This window comes from Typha latifolia, chromosome 4 (assembly GCF_019914945.1).
Source record: "Typha latifolia isolate L0001 chromosome 4, TyphaL0001v2, whole genome shotgun sequence".
Taxonomy (NCBI): domain Eukaryota; kingdom Viridiplantae; phylum Streptophyta; class Magnoliopsida; order Poales; family Typhaceae; genus Typha; species Typha latifolia.
Genome location: NC_133089.1, coordinates 13,634,250 through 13,647,817, shown reverse-complemented (window position 1 = coordinate 13,647,817; position 13,568 = coordinate 13,634,250). Strand labels below are relative to the sequence as shown.

The 13,568-nt window shown below is 35.1% G+C and overlaps 2 protein-coding genes across 6 annotated transcripts; both read left to right on the top strand.

The window, feature by feature from the left end:
* Positions 1-1,975: 1,975 nt before the first annotated feature.
* Positions 1,976-7,058, top strand: LOC140785618 (uncharacterized). The gene is made up of 9 exons (XM_073133551.1): positions 1,976-2,249; positions 3,640-3,763; positions 3,839-3,906; positions 4,199-4,258; positions 4,474-4,632; positions 4,777-4,923; positions 6,214-6,428; positions 6,525-6,633; positions 6,717-7,058. Exons 1-9 carry the CDS (start codon positions 2,097-2,099, stop codon positions 6,795-6,797), a joined length of 1,116 nt encoding a protein of 371 aa, XP_072989652.1. The 5' UTR covers positions 1,976-2,096; the 3' UTR covers positions 6,798-7,058.
* Positions 7,059-7,068: 10 nt separating this feature from the next.
* Positions 7,069-13,266, top strand: LOC140785617 (ureide permease 1-like). 5 transcript variants are annotated; one of them, XM_073133547.1, is made up of 10 exons: positions 7,069-7,140; positions 7,236-7,303; positions 7,431-7,532; positions 9,259-9,553; positions 10,078-10,216; positions 10,894-11,068; positions 11,697-11,737; positions 11,802-11,923; positions 11,999-12,373; positions 12,814-13,266. In XM_073133547.1, the coding sequence occupies exons 4-10, from the start codon at positions 9,317-9,319 to the stop codon at positions 12,967-12,969; spliced, it is 1,245 nt and encodes a 414-aa protein (XP_072989648.1). In that variant the 5' UTR covers positions 7,069-7,140; positions 7,236-7,303; positions 7,431-7,532; positions 9,259-9,316; the 3' UTR covers positions 12,970-13,266. The 5 variants fall into 5 exon arrangements, with proteins under 5 accessions (XP_072989648.1, XP_072989650.1, XP_072989646.1 ...); XM_073133549.1 differs by lacking the exons at positions 7,069-7,140; positions 7,236-7,303; positions 7,431-7,532 and adding an exon at positions 8,368-8,490 and having other exon boundaries at positions 11,999-12,133; positions 12,294-12,373; positions 12,814-12,963; XM_073133545.1 differs by lacking the exons at positions 7,069-7,140; positions 7,236-7,303; positions 7,431-7,532 and adding an exon at positions 8,374-8,490.
* Positions 13,267-13,568: the final 302 nt, after the last annotated feature.

The following is a 13,568-nucleotide window of genomic DNA, read 5'->3' as shown; positions in this document are numbered from 1 at the left end:
GTTTCGATCAAACTTAGGCTAAAGAATGAGCTGATTCGAACTTGATCTTCTAATATGCTCTAAAAAAATTAAAGCCATTAGCTAGCTCGATCAAATAAGTTGGATAAGTCTCGAAATAATATAATATAATATAATATAATATAATATAATATAATATGAGTATTACTTTTTATACTATATTTCCATTAGTTTATATTTTAGAATTAGGCCTTATTTTAATATTGATTTAAGTTTAAATTAAGATTAATTTAATTCAAGCTTGATCATGCTCAAAATTTAGCTTGAATTATTTAAGACTTAAAATTACTTATTGATCTCGAGCTTGAAATTAGCTCAAATTAAAATAATTTCAATTCAAGCTTAATCACAAATCTAAGCTTGGAATTATTTTTTATTCAAGCTTTATCAAAATTAGGCTCAATCAAACTTAGTTCGATTACAAGTCTACTTGGTGTTAACGAGGTTAAGCGCTAAAGTTTAAAATATATAAAAGTAATTTAAAATTACACTAAATGACAAAATTATAAAACATAATTTATTCTATATTTAATCTTCTATTTTTTTTACCTTTTATAAAAAATAAAATTTCTATTTTCTTTCCTCTTTCTTTTGTTTTGTTGGTCAAAGATTCGATCAAAATGATTCAAGACATTTTCCTTTCCATTCTTACTTAGATATGCACCAATGCATCAATTATGAGCAATTATATCTGCTCAAATTATATAACTCTTCTTGTTAAACGTAATCTTCCATCAATACGTCAGCGCATATCTAATGAGAATTATTCGATTTTTATAAGTCTTGCCAATACCAAATTTGCGGTGACGAGAGAGTTAAGAAGGTTATCACTCAAGAAAGGAGAAATGAGACCTCATGCATTAATATTTCACATTTTATTAGGCCATGAAATCTATGTTTAAAGTCCTGCAACAAATTTAGCATTTCATTGTTCCAAAACACTAGAATGTTGGATTCTTTTATTTAGTAAATTATATCATATAAAGTTTGGATATTTTTTAAGCAAATAGAGGGACCTATTTATAAATAGGAAATTTCACAAATTAAACACTATATTTTACCTATTTTATGATTTACACGTATTTTTGATGATTTTATAACTCAGATCCCTTCTTTTTTTATATAACTTTTATTTAGCACCCTAATATTATTTTAATTAATTAAGATTAGCCTTGTTATATGATTTATGTAACTTTACTTATCAAATTACTAAAATACTCACATTAGCCCGTACTCTTTTTCCCTCAACCATCTTCTCTTGCTCGTCACCACCTTCCCTCGTCTCCTCCCTCTCCCTACTCCTTTTCTTCTTCTTCTTTCTTATCCCCTAGTCGTGCCCCTCGCCTTCCTCTTTCTATTCTTTTTCTTCCTCTACTTGATGTCTTGCCATCACCAACCCCACCTTTTTCCGGAGTCAACAAATTGTCTCCCCGTTAAACTTGTGCGCGAGCTTACGGGTGAGATAGAAGATTCGTACTATGCACACTTCCAGCATTCAAATCTTGTGGTCATAACCCTCGACATTGGCTATCCTTGCTTTGATCGGAGTTTGCCGAAAAAGATGGAGCTAGTTGAGCATCTCGACCTGCTCTGATATGGGGATCAAAATATTCGGCTTGGTTATGAAATAGTGGTAATCTAAAAGGTGATGGAAAGATAGGAGAGAAAGAATGGATGAATGAGATGAGAGTAATTTAGATATTTTATAGATTACTCAGTGTATTATAATAGAATTTTTTTTTAATAGATATAGTTAAGTTAAGTTAACCTAAGTTGTGAAATAAAAATTATAGAGAAAATAAGGGTTGGGTTGCAAAATTCTTAAGAATCACAAAATATAAAATATAAGGTATGATCTGTAAATTCCCTTATAAATAAGTAAATAACAAAAAGAAAGGGCTTTATTTGTAATATTGTCAAATGGTAGGGTCTTATGTATGATTTACTCTAAAAAAATAGAGTAAGAAGACTCCACTGACTAATAAATAAATAAATCATTTAAATATTAGGGTTAGAGGAATCTTCGGTCCTCAATCTTCCGATCAGGTGTTATCTTCCTTGGCCTTGTGCTCATCGCCATGGAACAGCCAACGCCGGCACCATCGCCTTCGCCGTCGTCCTCGTTGTCGTCGCCGCCGCAGCGGAGGCAACAAGCCCCGCCGCATCCATCGACTGGAGGCGATCTCGTTGCCATCATAGTGATGATTGTGATCTCTCTCTTTTTCGTTCTGGTAAGCTGGTAGGGTTACTCTTATTCTTCATGTCATGTCATACCCAAATTGGAGCTCCGATCGTGTTACACTTCGTTGAGGTATTATAATTGCATTTCGAAATTTATCTGAGGAGGACGGAGTTTGACGATTTATGCTAATTATCCGTTTTAGTTAAACTTAACTTCTAAAGAGTTCAAATAATTTTGTGTAGATATAAGTATCCACACAACTTATCATAGTGGCTGTTCAATTAGTGGTTATGCAGTGTACATCTATCGTAAAAAATTAAGTACTAACAATAATGCTTGGGCCCTCTCGGAAGATTCAACAAAATGTAATTGACTACTAGGATTTCCTATCTACCTAGGGGAAAAATTGTTAGTGTGGCCTCGTTAATATTAAACACCTTCCCGTGTATTAAAATCTTAGTCCTGACAAGAAAGTGAACCTAGTTATCAATTACATTCTAGGGGCACGATCCAAGTTTTTTTTCCCCTGCGGTCCTTATATCTGTATTATTTTTTCTATAGAAATTGAATGGTTATTATGTCAACTATGGTGCTATCTTGGCCTATAGTTCCAAACTTGATTGCAACTCATGAAATGTAGTTTAAGAAAAATGGTTGATCTATAAATAGGTTCACACTTTACACTTTACATAATCACAGGAGGTCAATAGAAATGATCCTTTGTGTATTTATTCTCACAAAGTTGATGGTTTAATTTATGTCTTACATGGTGCTCTCTCTTATCATTCAGCTCTATTAGAACCAGTGGCTTCAAAATTGCAGATATCCATGAAAGAATTTTATTTTGAAGTCATGCCTTGGTTGGAGTTGGACACCAGGAAAGATATACTCTAGTATATCACCTTGACTGGAGTCAACTCATGTATGAAATTCTTAGCAGTAATGAACTTCTTGTTGCCCCTCACTTGGCTACCCATTACAGGGCAATAAGGTGTATATGATGATGTGACAGATGAGCTAGAACTCTAATTATTCTTTCTTTCTTTCGAAAGTTCATGTTGTCTTTAAATGCCCACACCATCAGTGATTTGTTAAAAGTGTTGTACCTACTGGCTCGATTTTGTGCACTACTCATTTGATGTCCGCTGTAGGTAACTATAGAGAAGTAATCTGTCTAATAACCAGATCACTGTCTCAGGAATGATTCAGAGAACCAGATATAGAATTCTAAAGCTGAGTGTTTTGTCTTGGTTTAGATATCTTCAGTGCTACAATTCTATACTTCCTTTTTCATGTCAAGTTAATGACAGACATTTTATTGTTATTCTTTATTATGTTTAAGACTATGTTGTCAATGACCGTACTATAAGACCCTATAAGTGTATAACCACAATCCTGATCTATCATGTTAACTCTCACTACTTTTGTAAATTTTGCAGACAATGTTTTCATCCTCAAGTTCAATGTCAAGTGGCAGCTTCCAGATCTTACATCAAGTTCCCGAAGGTCATGTTGGTGTCTACTGGAGAGGTGGTGCTCTTTTAAAAACAATCACAGATCCAGGTACGTAGTCTATACACTACTAAAGTTCCTGCTATCACAAACTCTATGGTTTGCTTCAAGTTTGCTTGCTGCCAGGTTTTCATCTGAAATTGCCTTTGATAACCCAGTTTGAGCCCATACAAGTTACGCTTCAGAAGGATGAGGTAAATGGCTGAGCAACACAGTACCTACTGCTTCATATTATTTGCCTATCTTCTTCATTCTTCAGTAAAATCTGGATTTTATGTTTCCTATTGAAAAGATAGAAAAGAGAAGGCGCAGAGCAGATGCTATAGTTTTTTGTGTAGTACTCTACTACTTGTACACCTAGTGTATTTTAGGATTGTTTCCTTTTCTTCCTGTGATCAAGAACAATGAAACAAAGTTAGAACTTCTCTTTTCTCAGCAGTCAGCAGTTATTATCTTGTGACTTATAATCCTCTTTGTTCTCTTCAGGTAAGAGATATCCCTTGTGGTACAAAAGGTGGCGTGATGATCAGCTTTGATAAGATAGAGGTACCAAAGCAGTTTCTTTTTTGCATAATAAGATAGTGTGCATGTTCTTGATTTCTTGGCATCAATTACTCTAAAAATTTGACCTTGTTATTGGGTGTTGTGTGATAGCACAAATTTTCTTGCCTTTCTGGCTGTAAATTTACTTAGACTTAGGGTTTATGATTGCCTCTAAAAGAGTGTATGCTGGGATTGCTGTAACTTTATTTGAACTGCAGGTTGTGAATCGCCTTCGAAAAGAATACGTGTATGAGACTCTGCTCAATTATGGCATACATTATGACAAGACATGGATATATGATAAGATTCATCATGAGATAAATCAATTCTGCAGCGCTCATTCTTTGCAGCAAGTTTATATTGACATGTTTGATCAGGTTAGGAGATAAACCTGAAATTTCTTTTGAAACTAACTCTTTATATACCTATTCAATAGCAGATAAAAGGATACTAGACTTTAAGAGCACTGCATTATTTCTTGTTATTTTGTTGTTGTCTAAACTGTTATGGCAATATCTCAGATTGATGAGACAATGAAAGAAGCTATTCAGACAGACTGCACACGTTATGCCCCAGGAATTGAAATTATCAACGTTCGTGTTACAAAGCCAAATATTCCATCTAGCATTAGAAGAAATTTTGAACTTATGGAGGAGGAACGCACCAAGGTACCTTGTATTTATTATTTCTAGTATGCTCTTATACTTGCTTTGCCAAAGTAATCATATATTCCTAATTATTTTGTTTTACAGGGAGAAGTTTTTGTGGATGGGTTCCTTTTATTTTTAAAATGGTAACGCTATGATGGGATGATTGCTTGCACAATCCAAGATTTAAGGCACAACAAAAATCACCTGTTAGTTGGACACTGAACTTGCATCTGAAAGTTCAAATTTTAGGTTTAGCTAGTTTTTTTTTTCCTTTGCTTCCTCTTCTGAGTCAGTTCCAAGATGTCAGAATTGTCATAGTATATTCTCATCAGGCTTCCAACCATGTCACAACAGGTCTTGGATATCCAATTATGATTTGTAGGAATGACAATTTGTGTGTCAGATATTTAACAGTTTTTGGTTGACAAGTGGACGGATTAAGAGAGCATCACTTAGTGTGACTGCAAGGCTTGCTACTTATGATCCAATTGGTTATGGATTTGGGCCATAGAAACACCTATCAATTAGACATTTAATGATGGTAAAGCTGCGCCTGTTTCACTCCCTGGACTCCACATTTTTTTTTCAAACTTGTGCATTCAGACACACCATAGGGGAGAAATTAGGAATCCTAGAAGTGGTTAGAAATTGCACCCTTTATGTTGGAGCATATGGATGGGATGAAGTATGAACATAACTCAATGACTGGTTCTTGTATGTGTTGCATGTGGAGTTGCATATGGGAGTGAGGAACATTCATTCATCCTACCTAGTAGGCTCTCATAAGTTGGGGACATGATAAGTTAGCTTGTAGGATGTTAAACTATTCCCATAAGGACGACCTTGAAAACTCCTAATAACTGGATAACAGGCGCTTTATAATATTTTAGGGATCTTTACCTTACAGATAGTACCCTTGCAGTTATGCTATGTTATGAAGGAATTAGGAAAAAAATGCTGTTGTATTTCAGCCACTCATGAATCCTTGGTCATAGTCACAAGTTCAGCTTTTGGATATAATCAGCAAAGTTGAAATGTTTGAAGTTTGGAGAAGATCTTGCAACTTTGGTATAATCAGGAGTAATTCAGCTATTAAAAGTAATAAATTCAAACCCCACTTTATTCCCATGCTATGCTTGGAAGGTATTATTATTTATTCATGCATTTTAATAAAAAATAGTTGCATATTTGCACTGTATATGACTTTTTGGTATGGTCTGAAGTTCTTTGAAAAATAATTCACAACTTACAATTATCTACGAAAAAGCATGGACTGACTTAGTGTGTATTATTATATGTTTCTTGTAGGCATTAATTGCGATAGAAAAACAGAAAGTGGCAGAGAAGGAGGCCGAAACACAGAAGAAGATAGCTTTATCAGAAGCAGAGAAAAATTCTCAGGTCAGCAAGATTCTTATGCAACAAAAATTGATGGAAAAGGATAGCTCCAAGAGGCAGCAGGAGATTGAGAATGAAATGTACATGTCACGCGAGAAAAGCCAAGCAGATGCAAGCTATTACAGGTGGGTGATATGTTCCTGTTCCTTATAGAGTAATAGGAGTTTTAAGTTGCTGGAAATAATTTGCAACTTTGTTCACATTGTCTTCACTCTATTTAGAGTGATGAAGGAAGCAGAAGCTAACAGACTGAAACTCACACCTGAATTTCTTGAACTCAAATTTATCGAAGCAATTGCCAATAATTCGAAAATTTTCTTTGGAGACAAGGTAGGAAACCCTGTTCTACATCTTTTCTTTTTTATGTTTCTCATACTTATGAAAAACTAATCTGTGGTACATATTCTCCCCAGGTACCAAACATGATAATGGATCAGAGACTGCTTGGTAGTTTTCTCAATGGTGTAGCGAGAAAAGATCAGATAGAGATATAGCAATAGTCGATGTAATCAATTAAGTGGTCTTGGCTTCTAAAGCGAGGATCGTCTAACGAAGTCACTCTTGTTTTTAACAATCTGCGAATTGATGGCTGTGGTTCATCGCTCTGAATATAGTTGGCACATCTATTTACTCAGCCTAGTGCTTTTTCCTCCATTTTTTTCAATTCAATTTTCTCTCAGTGTGATTTTGTTGCTACAGGATTGTAAGAAATAGTTCACCTGAAAAAAGAGAAAAGGCAATCCTTTGTTGTTGAATTTTGACTTTTGGCATATGCTTTTATCTGATACATTCTGAATTTTCCAAATCTTGATGGCAAATACTTCCCTTCAATTTGAGGCAAGTAGGTCCGACCAACCCTAAGTTTGTAAAGATTTGATGGCAAAAACTTTCCTTCATTTTCATGGATGGTCTTTTTTATATTTTTGTTGCAGAATTCTCGTGGAAGATCTTCTCCTTTTAAGAGCAGCAATCAAGTTGTTGGTCCTCATCACAGCTGCCAGCTCAGTACTTATTCTCTACATAGTCCTTTCATACTTCTCTTTACATCTTTTTCTCCAGTTTTTCTTCCCATTTCTTTATGAGATTTAATATCTTGAAAGAGATCCTCACATGAATGCATGATGCAGGTGTGACCATGTGAAAGAATTTCGCCTAGAAGATTTACTTTCTGAACAAGTTGTTAATTCAAGTACGAAATAGCTGAACACTGGAGTATATTTTTTCTTCACGTAAGACGTGTTCTAACTTCTAAGAACCCTCGTGGCAAATCTCCTCAACGTCCATACGGAGGATTACAATATTAAAACTGTTCTTTTCAATAGTATCGCTGTTATTATTGTGTTCATAATTGCTATTCCTCGTCAAATAATTGGTGGTTTGTCAACCTTGATAGTTGTTTTGCTTTAATTTATTTATTTTTAGGTTGTTGCATATGACAACCTACGTCTTATTGGTCTTATTGCAAGAAAACGACCTTTTTTTTTTGAGAAAGAAAAAGAAAACTACTATGAATAATAGGAACTACAGTAGTCCAGTGTTAGCAGTTTTCTTCGAAATAGATGAGATGACTGATGACGTGATAAAAGAGTCCTTTATAGATGATACTAAGTTTTAATGAGTAGACTACTCAGGCAGGTATGTAAGAGAAATTTATCTAAATAAACCTAAGTTTTGCCTTCTTCATTGATATGTATGAAGCGAGAAAATAACGAGGGAAAAAAAGAAGGAAAAATGAACGGATAAAGCCCAAACATTTTTTGAGAAGATTAATTCATTTATCCACATCGGAAGAGCTAGTATAATTTGGTGAAGCCTATTTTATTTTAAGGTCTAACTCTAATAATTAATAAATCCATGGTGTAGAGAGCCATTCAAAGGGGATAGATAGAATCTAGTTAGATTAACTGTTAACTCCAAGTAACAAAGCATCCACGTCCTGACGTCCGTCCACTCCTCTCCACCCAATTCGGCCTTTATTTTTATTGCAGTTACGATTCAGTCATGGTAGGATCTTTCAACAATTTTCCAAACAGAATCTCTCTTTAATCTCGGGGGAATCCTAACCTACGGATATTCCAACCACTTCTCCATCTTCCTCACAGAGAGCGACAGACAGAGGAGAGTACTGTGCACTCTCCAAATATTGACAGGGGCAAGGAACCAAGGGTTATTTCGTCTTTTCACTTGGTATATCATATCTCTCAGCTTCCATCGTTGAATTATCGCTGTAATGCTTACCGACTGTGTGCTTGTAATTATCCTTCTTCTTCTTCTTCTTCTTCCTCCGTGGAATCTTTGACTCGGTTCTCTCTCTCTTCTCTCTCTCTCTCCATGGGCAACTCCTTGTCTCTTTTTCCACCTTAAATTAGTCTCTAAAAGGACATTTTAGAGCTTGTATGGATCTGTAGATGGTAGATCCAGTCTTTTTTGCTGATCAAGTGGTCTTGACTTTTTAACATGTTTTATTCTACTTTTTATTTGTTTCTCCACTCTTTATAGATTGTGTTAAAAAAACAGTTCTTGCCTTTTTTCCCCCTAAAAATAGCTGTCTCTTTCACTATGAGAAGATTGTCAATGCCTGTGCCCACGAATTCCTGCCTTATTAAAGGAAGTAGATAGTGGAAAGTAAAGGAACCTATTGGATTTGTATGGCAAGGTTCTTCTTCTTCTTCTTCTTCTTCTTCTTCTTCTTCTATATATATATATATAATTATTTGCTTTTGACTTATTTGATATTGCTTCAGCATTCTGAAGGTGTTCACTAGTTACTCCTTTTCTGTTTCATTGCTCAGTTATGTATTAAATCATTTCAGTTTGCTCTACAGCTTTCCTTGTGTTCATGAGATCATTCCGAGGTTCCCTGTGTTCTTTACAGTTATGTTTCAGATTGGAAAAGGATATGTTGATTCCGTTCCTAACAATTCTTTTGTAACTCCTTGAATGATCTTCAAACAGGTCCTGTGGGATTCGATTCGATTTCTGATTCTTCATTTATAGGAAACTTGTTCCAAAGATGTATATTGTTGAAGATAAAGGAGGTGCAATTGCTCTGATGCTGGCTGCCCTTCTTTTCTTGGGCACTTGGCCTGCTGTTCTGACTCTCTTGGAGCGCAGAGGTCGTCTTCCGCAGCACACTTACCTCGATTACTCACTGACAAATCTCTTGGCTGCTGTTCTCATTGCTTTGACATTTGGGCAAATTGGGGATAGCAAACATAATATGCCAAATTTCTTTACCCAGCTATCTCAGGTCGGTGACTTCTATTCTACATTTAGTACTCGATTTGTTTCCATATGCAAACTTTATTCGTTCCAATAAATGGACTTGGTATGAGATGTATTATACTTGAATGCAAGAGTGGTTTGATTTAAATTATCTGTAACAGATGGAGTTTGATTCACTCATGTCCTGCTCAAATTAATTTTCTGACAGTTGTTTTGTCCTTCTCTAGTGAAAAGCCTATTAGAAGTTCATTTTGGAAATCATTCTACGAGCTCACATTTAAGTATGAATGTTATAATCAAGTGACACAAAAGTACAATACTATTATTAATTCCCATGAACAGCACACTCTTATGGCTGCCTCTTTTACTAGTTTGATATGCTTATCTTCTATGTCTCCCTCTTCTTAATGTCATATAAGTAACTAAGTGAGGACTATATCCTATTGATGTGCATTCCATCTTGTTAATACTTATATATGTGCGATTGCTGAATCCTGTCAAGTATCAACTAGTTTCTGTTTAACTAACTAGTATTGAATGTTCATGAAGGACAACTGGCCTTCAATCTTGTTTGCCATGGCAGGTGGAATAGTTCTCAGCCTTGGAAATCTTGCAACCCAGTATGCTTGGGCCTTTGTCGGTCTTTCAGTAACCGAGATTATAAGCTCAAGTATAACCGTTGTTATAGGTATATATGTTTCAAAAGCTAGTACTGTCAACATTATCATAGTTACACCTTATAATAATCTATTCCTCAATGTCCTTTTTAGTTGATTCTTGACTTTTTGTTATGTTCACATCATATCTTTGTTAATTTGCAATATTTAGTCTACAAAAATGAATCTTTTTTTTTTTTTTTGCTTCATATGTAACTGAAATTTTTTGAATAATAATTAGGTTCAGATTGTGGCATGGAAAAGAAATGTGGCTATGTGCTTTTTTCTAAGATGCCAGTGTCTCAAAAACATATTAAAAATTAACCCATATAGAACAGCTTAATAGTTAAAACTCAAAAAAGAAACTACCTTCAGCTGTTGGTTCCTTTTAAAGATTGGAAACTTAAGTATAGGTCTGTTGGTGTTTGATGCACACCTTCTTGGCCTAATGACATTTTATGAAGTTGAAAATTTATTATAACATAGATTTATTCTGAATTTTTTAAGCAACAAATCTAGTAGAGGCGAATAAACAGCATCTTTATTCTTTTCTTTCAAATAAAAAATTATTAACACATACAGTATAGCAAATGTTATATTCATTGCCTTTTACTACAAGAGTCAAATAAGTCACTACCATCATCAAGTTCAAGCTCAATTTGTATGTCTTCCAAGATCTAATCTGCATGTTTTTCCCTGAAATATTCAGGCACAACTTTGAATTATTTCCTAGATGATCGCATAAATAGAGCAGAGGTTCTTTTCCCAGGAGTCGGATGCTTTCTAGTTGCAGTTTGCCTTGGCTCTGCTGTCCATTCCTCTAATGCTGCTGATAATGAAAAGAAATTGAGTGGTTCCTCAACTAATTATAAGAGTAAAACTGGGTAAACTCGTTTTCTCCCTCCTAATCTCCGCTTCAGTTTTATACTTGATTTAGATTGAAAATGAAATCGTCTTCTCAATGTATATTTTTTTATCAAAGAAAAAGCAGTGGAATTGTCAAGAATCTTGACATATTTGAGTTTAATGTAAGTGTTAGAAACTTGATTGACTAAAATAACTGCTATGCCGGTAATTCTTCTGAAGTATTTGAAAAAGGAAAATGTTTCATATTTGTCATTAAAACCTTTGTATGCTCTACTGCCATGTCTAACTTTTTTCTGTGTGCTCCACACCTGCATCAACGACGTGCTTCTTCCCTTCCTATTTGGTTGATATTGTAGGTTAAGATTGCATATGTGATAGCGCATGATTTTTTTTTTAGAAATCCAGACATAGAAGGATACATCTCTCACTTTACGGACACTAAACTTTCTTATTGAAGATGCTTATCTCAAAATTAGTGCTTTCTACATGTTAAAAAGATTAACCTCTTATCACCACACCATCCTATGCTAGTAACCTCTTATCTAATGTTAAGGATACTTCTAGAAATTTACCTTAGAGGATAACAAAAACAAAAAAGAATCAAGCTTCTTTTTCTTTCCTGACCTGATGTACAACTGTTCACAGAACCAACAGGAATCAAGAGCTCAAAGTTTTGGCAGAGAAAGGTATTTTCTAGTTTGTCAGTTCTTGATTCAGTTAAGCACCTTCCCTTGACTTTGTCCAACACAGATGTGCCAAAGGATTTGGAGAATGGCGTTCCTCGTGACTCAGACTATACTCTCAATGTTGAGAAAGCAAAAGCTGGAACTGCAGAATTCCTCATAGAGCTTGAACATAGACGATCCATAAAGGCCAGTAGCTGTTTAGAATTCAGAATGGAACTGACAAGAATTTTTGAGTGACAGTTTTTCTTGTTCCATCTTCAGGTACTAGGATCCAATATATTTATAGGCCTTGGCATAGTGTTCTTTGCAGGAATTTGCTTCTCACTCTTCTCTCCAGCATTCAACTTGGCTACTAATGATCAGTGGCACACCTTGAAACCAGGGGTGCCTCATTTGGTAGTCTACACCGCATTCTTCTACTTCTCAATTTCTTGTTTCATTATCGGAATTGGTTTAAACATCTGGTTTCTTTACTATCCTGTGCTTGGGCTACCGAGATCATCTTTTAAAGCTTATTTGAAAGACTGGAATGGCAGACACTGGGCTCTTCTCGCAGGCCTGCTTTGCGGATTTGGAAATGGCTTTCAGTTCATGGGTGGCCAAGCTGCAGGATATGCTGCTGCCGATGCTGTTCAGGTCTGTACTTGATAGTCTCTACAACATTCTTGCTCCTCGAAACTTCAGAATAGTTTAAGATCCACAATACTGAAAGCTTCTAACAATTATGGGAATCGTTTTCTCTATGAAAACAATTTTAGATTCTCTAAACCATGGGATTGTTAGTATATTTTAAGATCTAATTTGCTCAAATAGCATCATTGAGAGAGATATTGCCAGCTAGGCTTTTTTGGAGAAGAATGAAACTTGTTAATACTAAATCTATGTGCTCATAATTTCTAGATTTAGGGCCTGTTTGATCATATATACCGGTAAATAAAAAATGTAGTATTACAAAATTTGAGCACATCATCTCATTTCATCAAAGGGTGAGTATCTATCTATTAATATAGGAAGCATATCTCTTTCCTTTCCACTTCTAATTGTTCTCCTTCCACTTCTTCCTTACTGTGGATCAGGCGTTGCCACTGGTAAGCACATTTTGGGGCGTACTCCTCTTCGGAGAGTATAGGAAATCATCGAAGAAGACCTACGTGCTGCTCGGGAGCATGCTATCTATGTTTGTTGTTGCCGTAGCAGTTCTCATGGCTTCCTCTGGGCATAGGAAGACATGATGCTACTTCTAAGAGTGCTGCAGCTTGGTAAATGTCAGAAGCTTTGCAATAGAAAATGCATCTAGTTATTTGTCTTCAACGTCAGAAGCCTATTCTTACACCAACCAAGAGGACATTGATATCCACCTATTGTAAATCATCTGCTATTTTTGGCGTATAATCTTACTAAAGATTATAGCTAAGCATCTTTGTCATCCTGAAATAATGAGCATGCATGCTGATGTGTAAATAAATTTTATGTTCAATGTAACCCATCAATCATGGGAAAAGTGATAAAATTCTACTTGGATTGATGCACATTTGTTTTATAGTTGACAAATTATATGAAGGATTAATTATCTTATTTAAATTAAAATATATTAGTCCAAAAAAGCTCATTTTGTGCAATAAATAATTAATATATTATTCCTCTGCTTTAAGAAAAGCTATCACTCTTGCAGAAGTGAACCAATATTATTCAAAGAATAATTCATTTCATTGGTTTCTTAACCAAATCTTTTGGTTATCAGTCAAGTTAAACCCAGCACTTGTTTGCATCAGGTCCTGGAACCAGCCATTGAAAGAGATAGTACTGAGAATTTTCCTGCAACCATAATTTA

Excerpts from the sequence above, each read along its gene's own strand:
- LOC140785617 (XM_073133547.1), top strand. The coding sequence starts at position 9,317 with ATGTATATTGTTGAAGATAAAGGAGGTGCAATTGCTCTGATGCTGGCT. Across the intron at positions 11,924-11,998 it reads AACATAGACGATCCATAAAG|GTACTAGGATCCAATATATT; the intron begins GCCAGTAGCTGT and ends TTCCATCTTCAG. Across the intron at positions 12,374-12,813 it reads CTGCTGCCGATGCTGTTCAG|GCGTTGCCACTGGTAAGCAC; the intron begins GTCTGTACTTGA and ends ACTGTGGATCAG.
- LOC140785618 (XM_073133551.1), top strand. The coding sequence starts at position 2,097 with ATGGAACAGCCAACGCCGGCACCATCGCCTTCGCCGTCGTCCTCGTTG. Across the intron at positions 4,259-4,473 it reads TCAGCTTTGATAAGATAGAG|GTTGTGAATCGCCTTCGAAA; the intron begins GTACCAAAGCAG and ends TTTGAACTGCAG. Across the intron at positions 4,924-6,213 it reads TGGAGGAGGAACGCACCAAG|GCATTAATTGCGATAGAAAA; the intron begins GTACCTTGTATT and ends TGTTTCTTGTAG.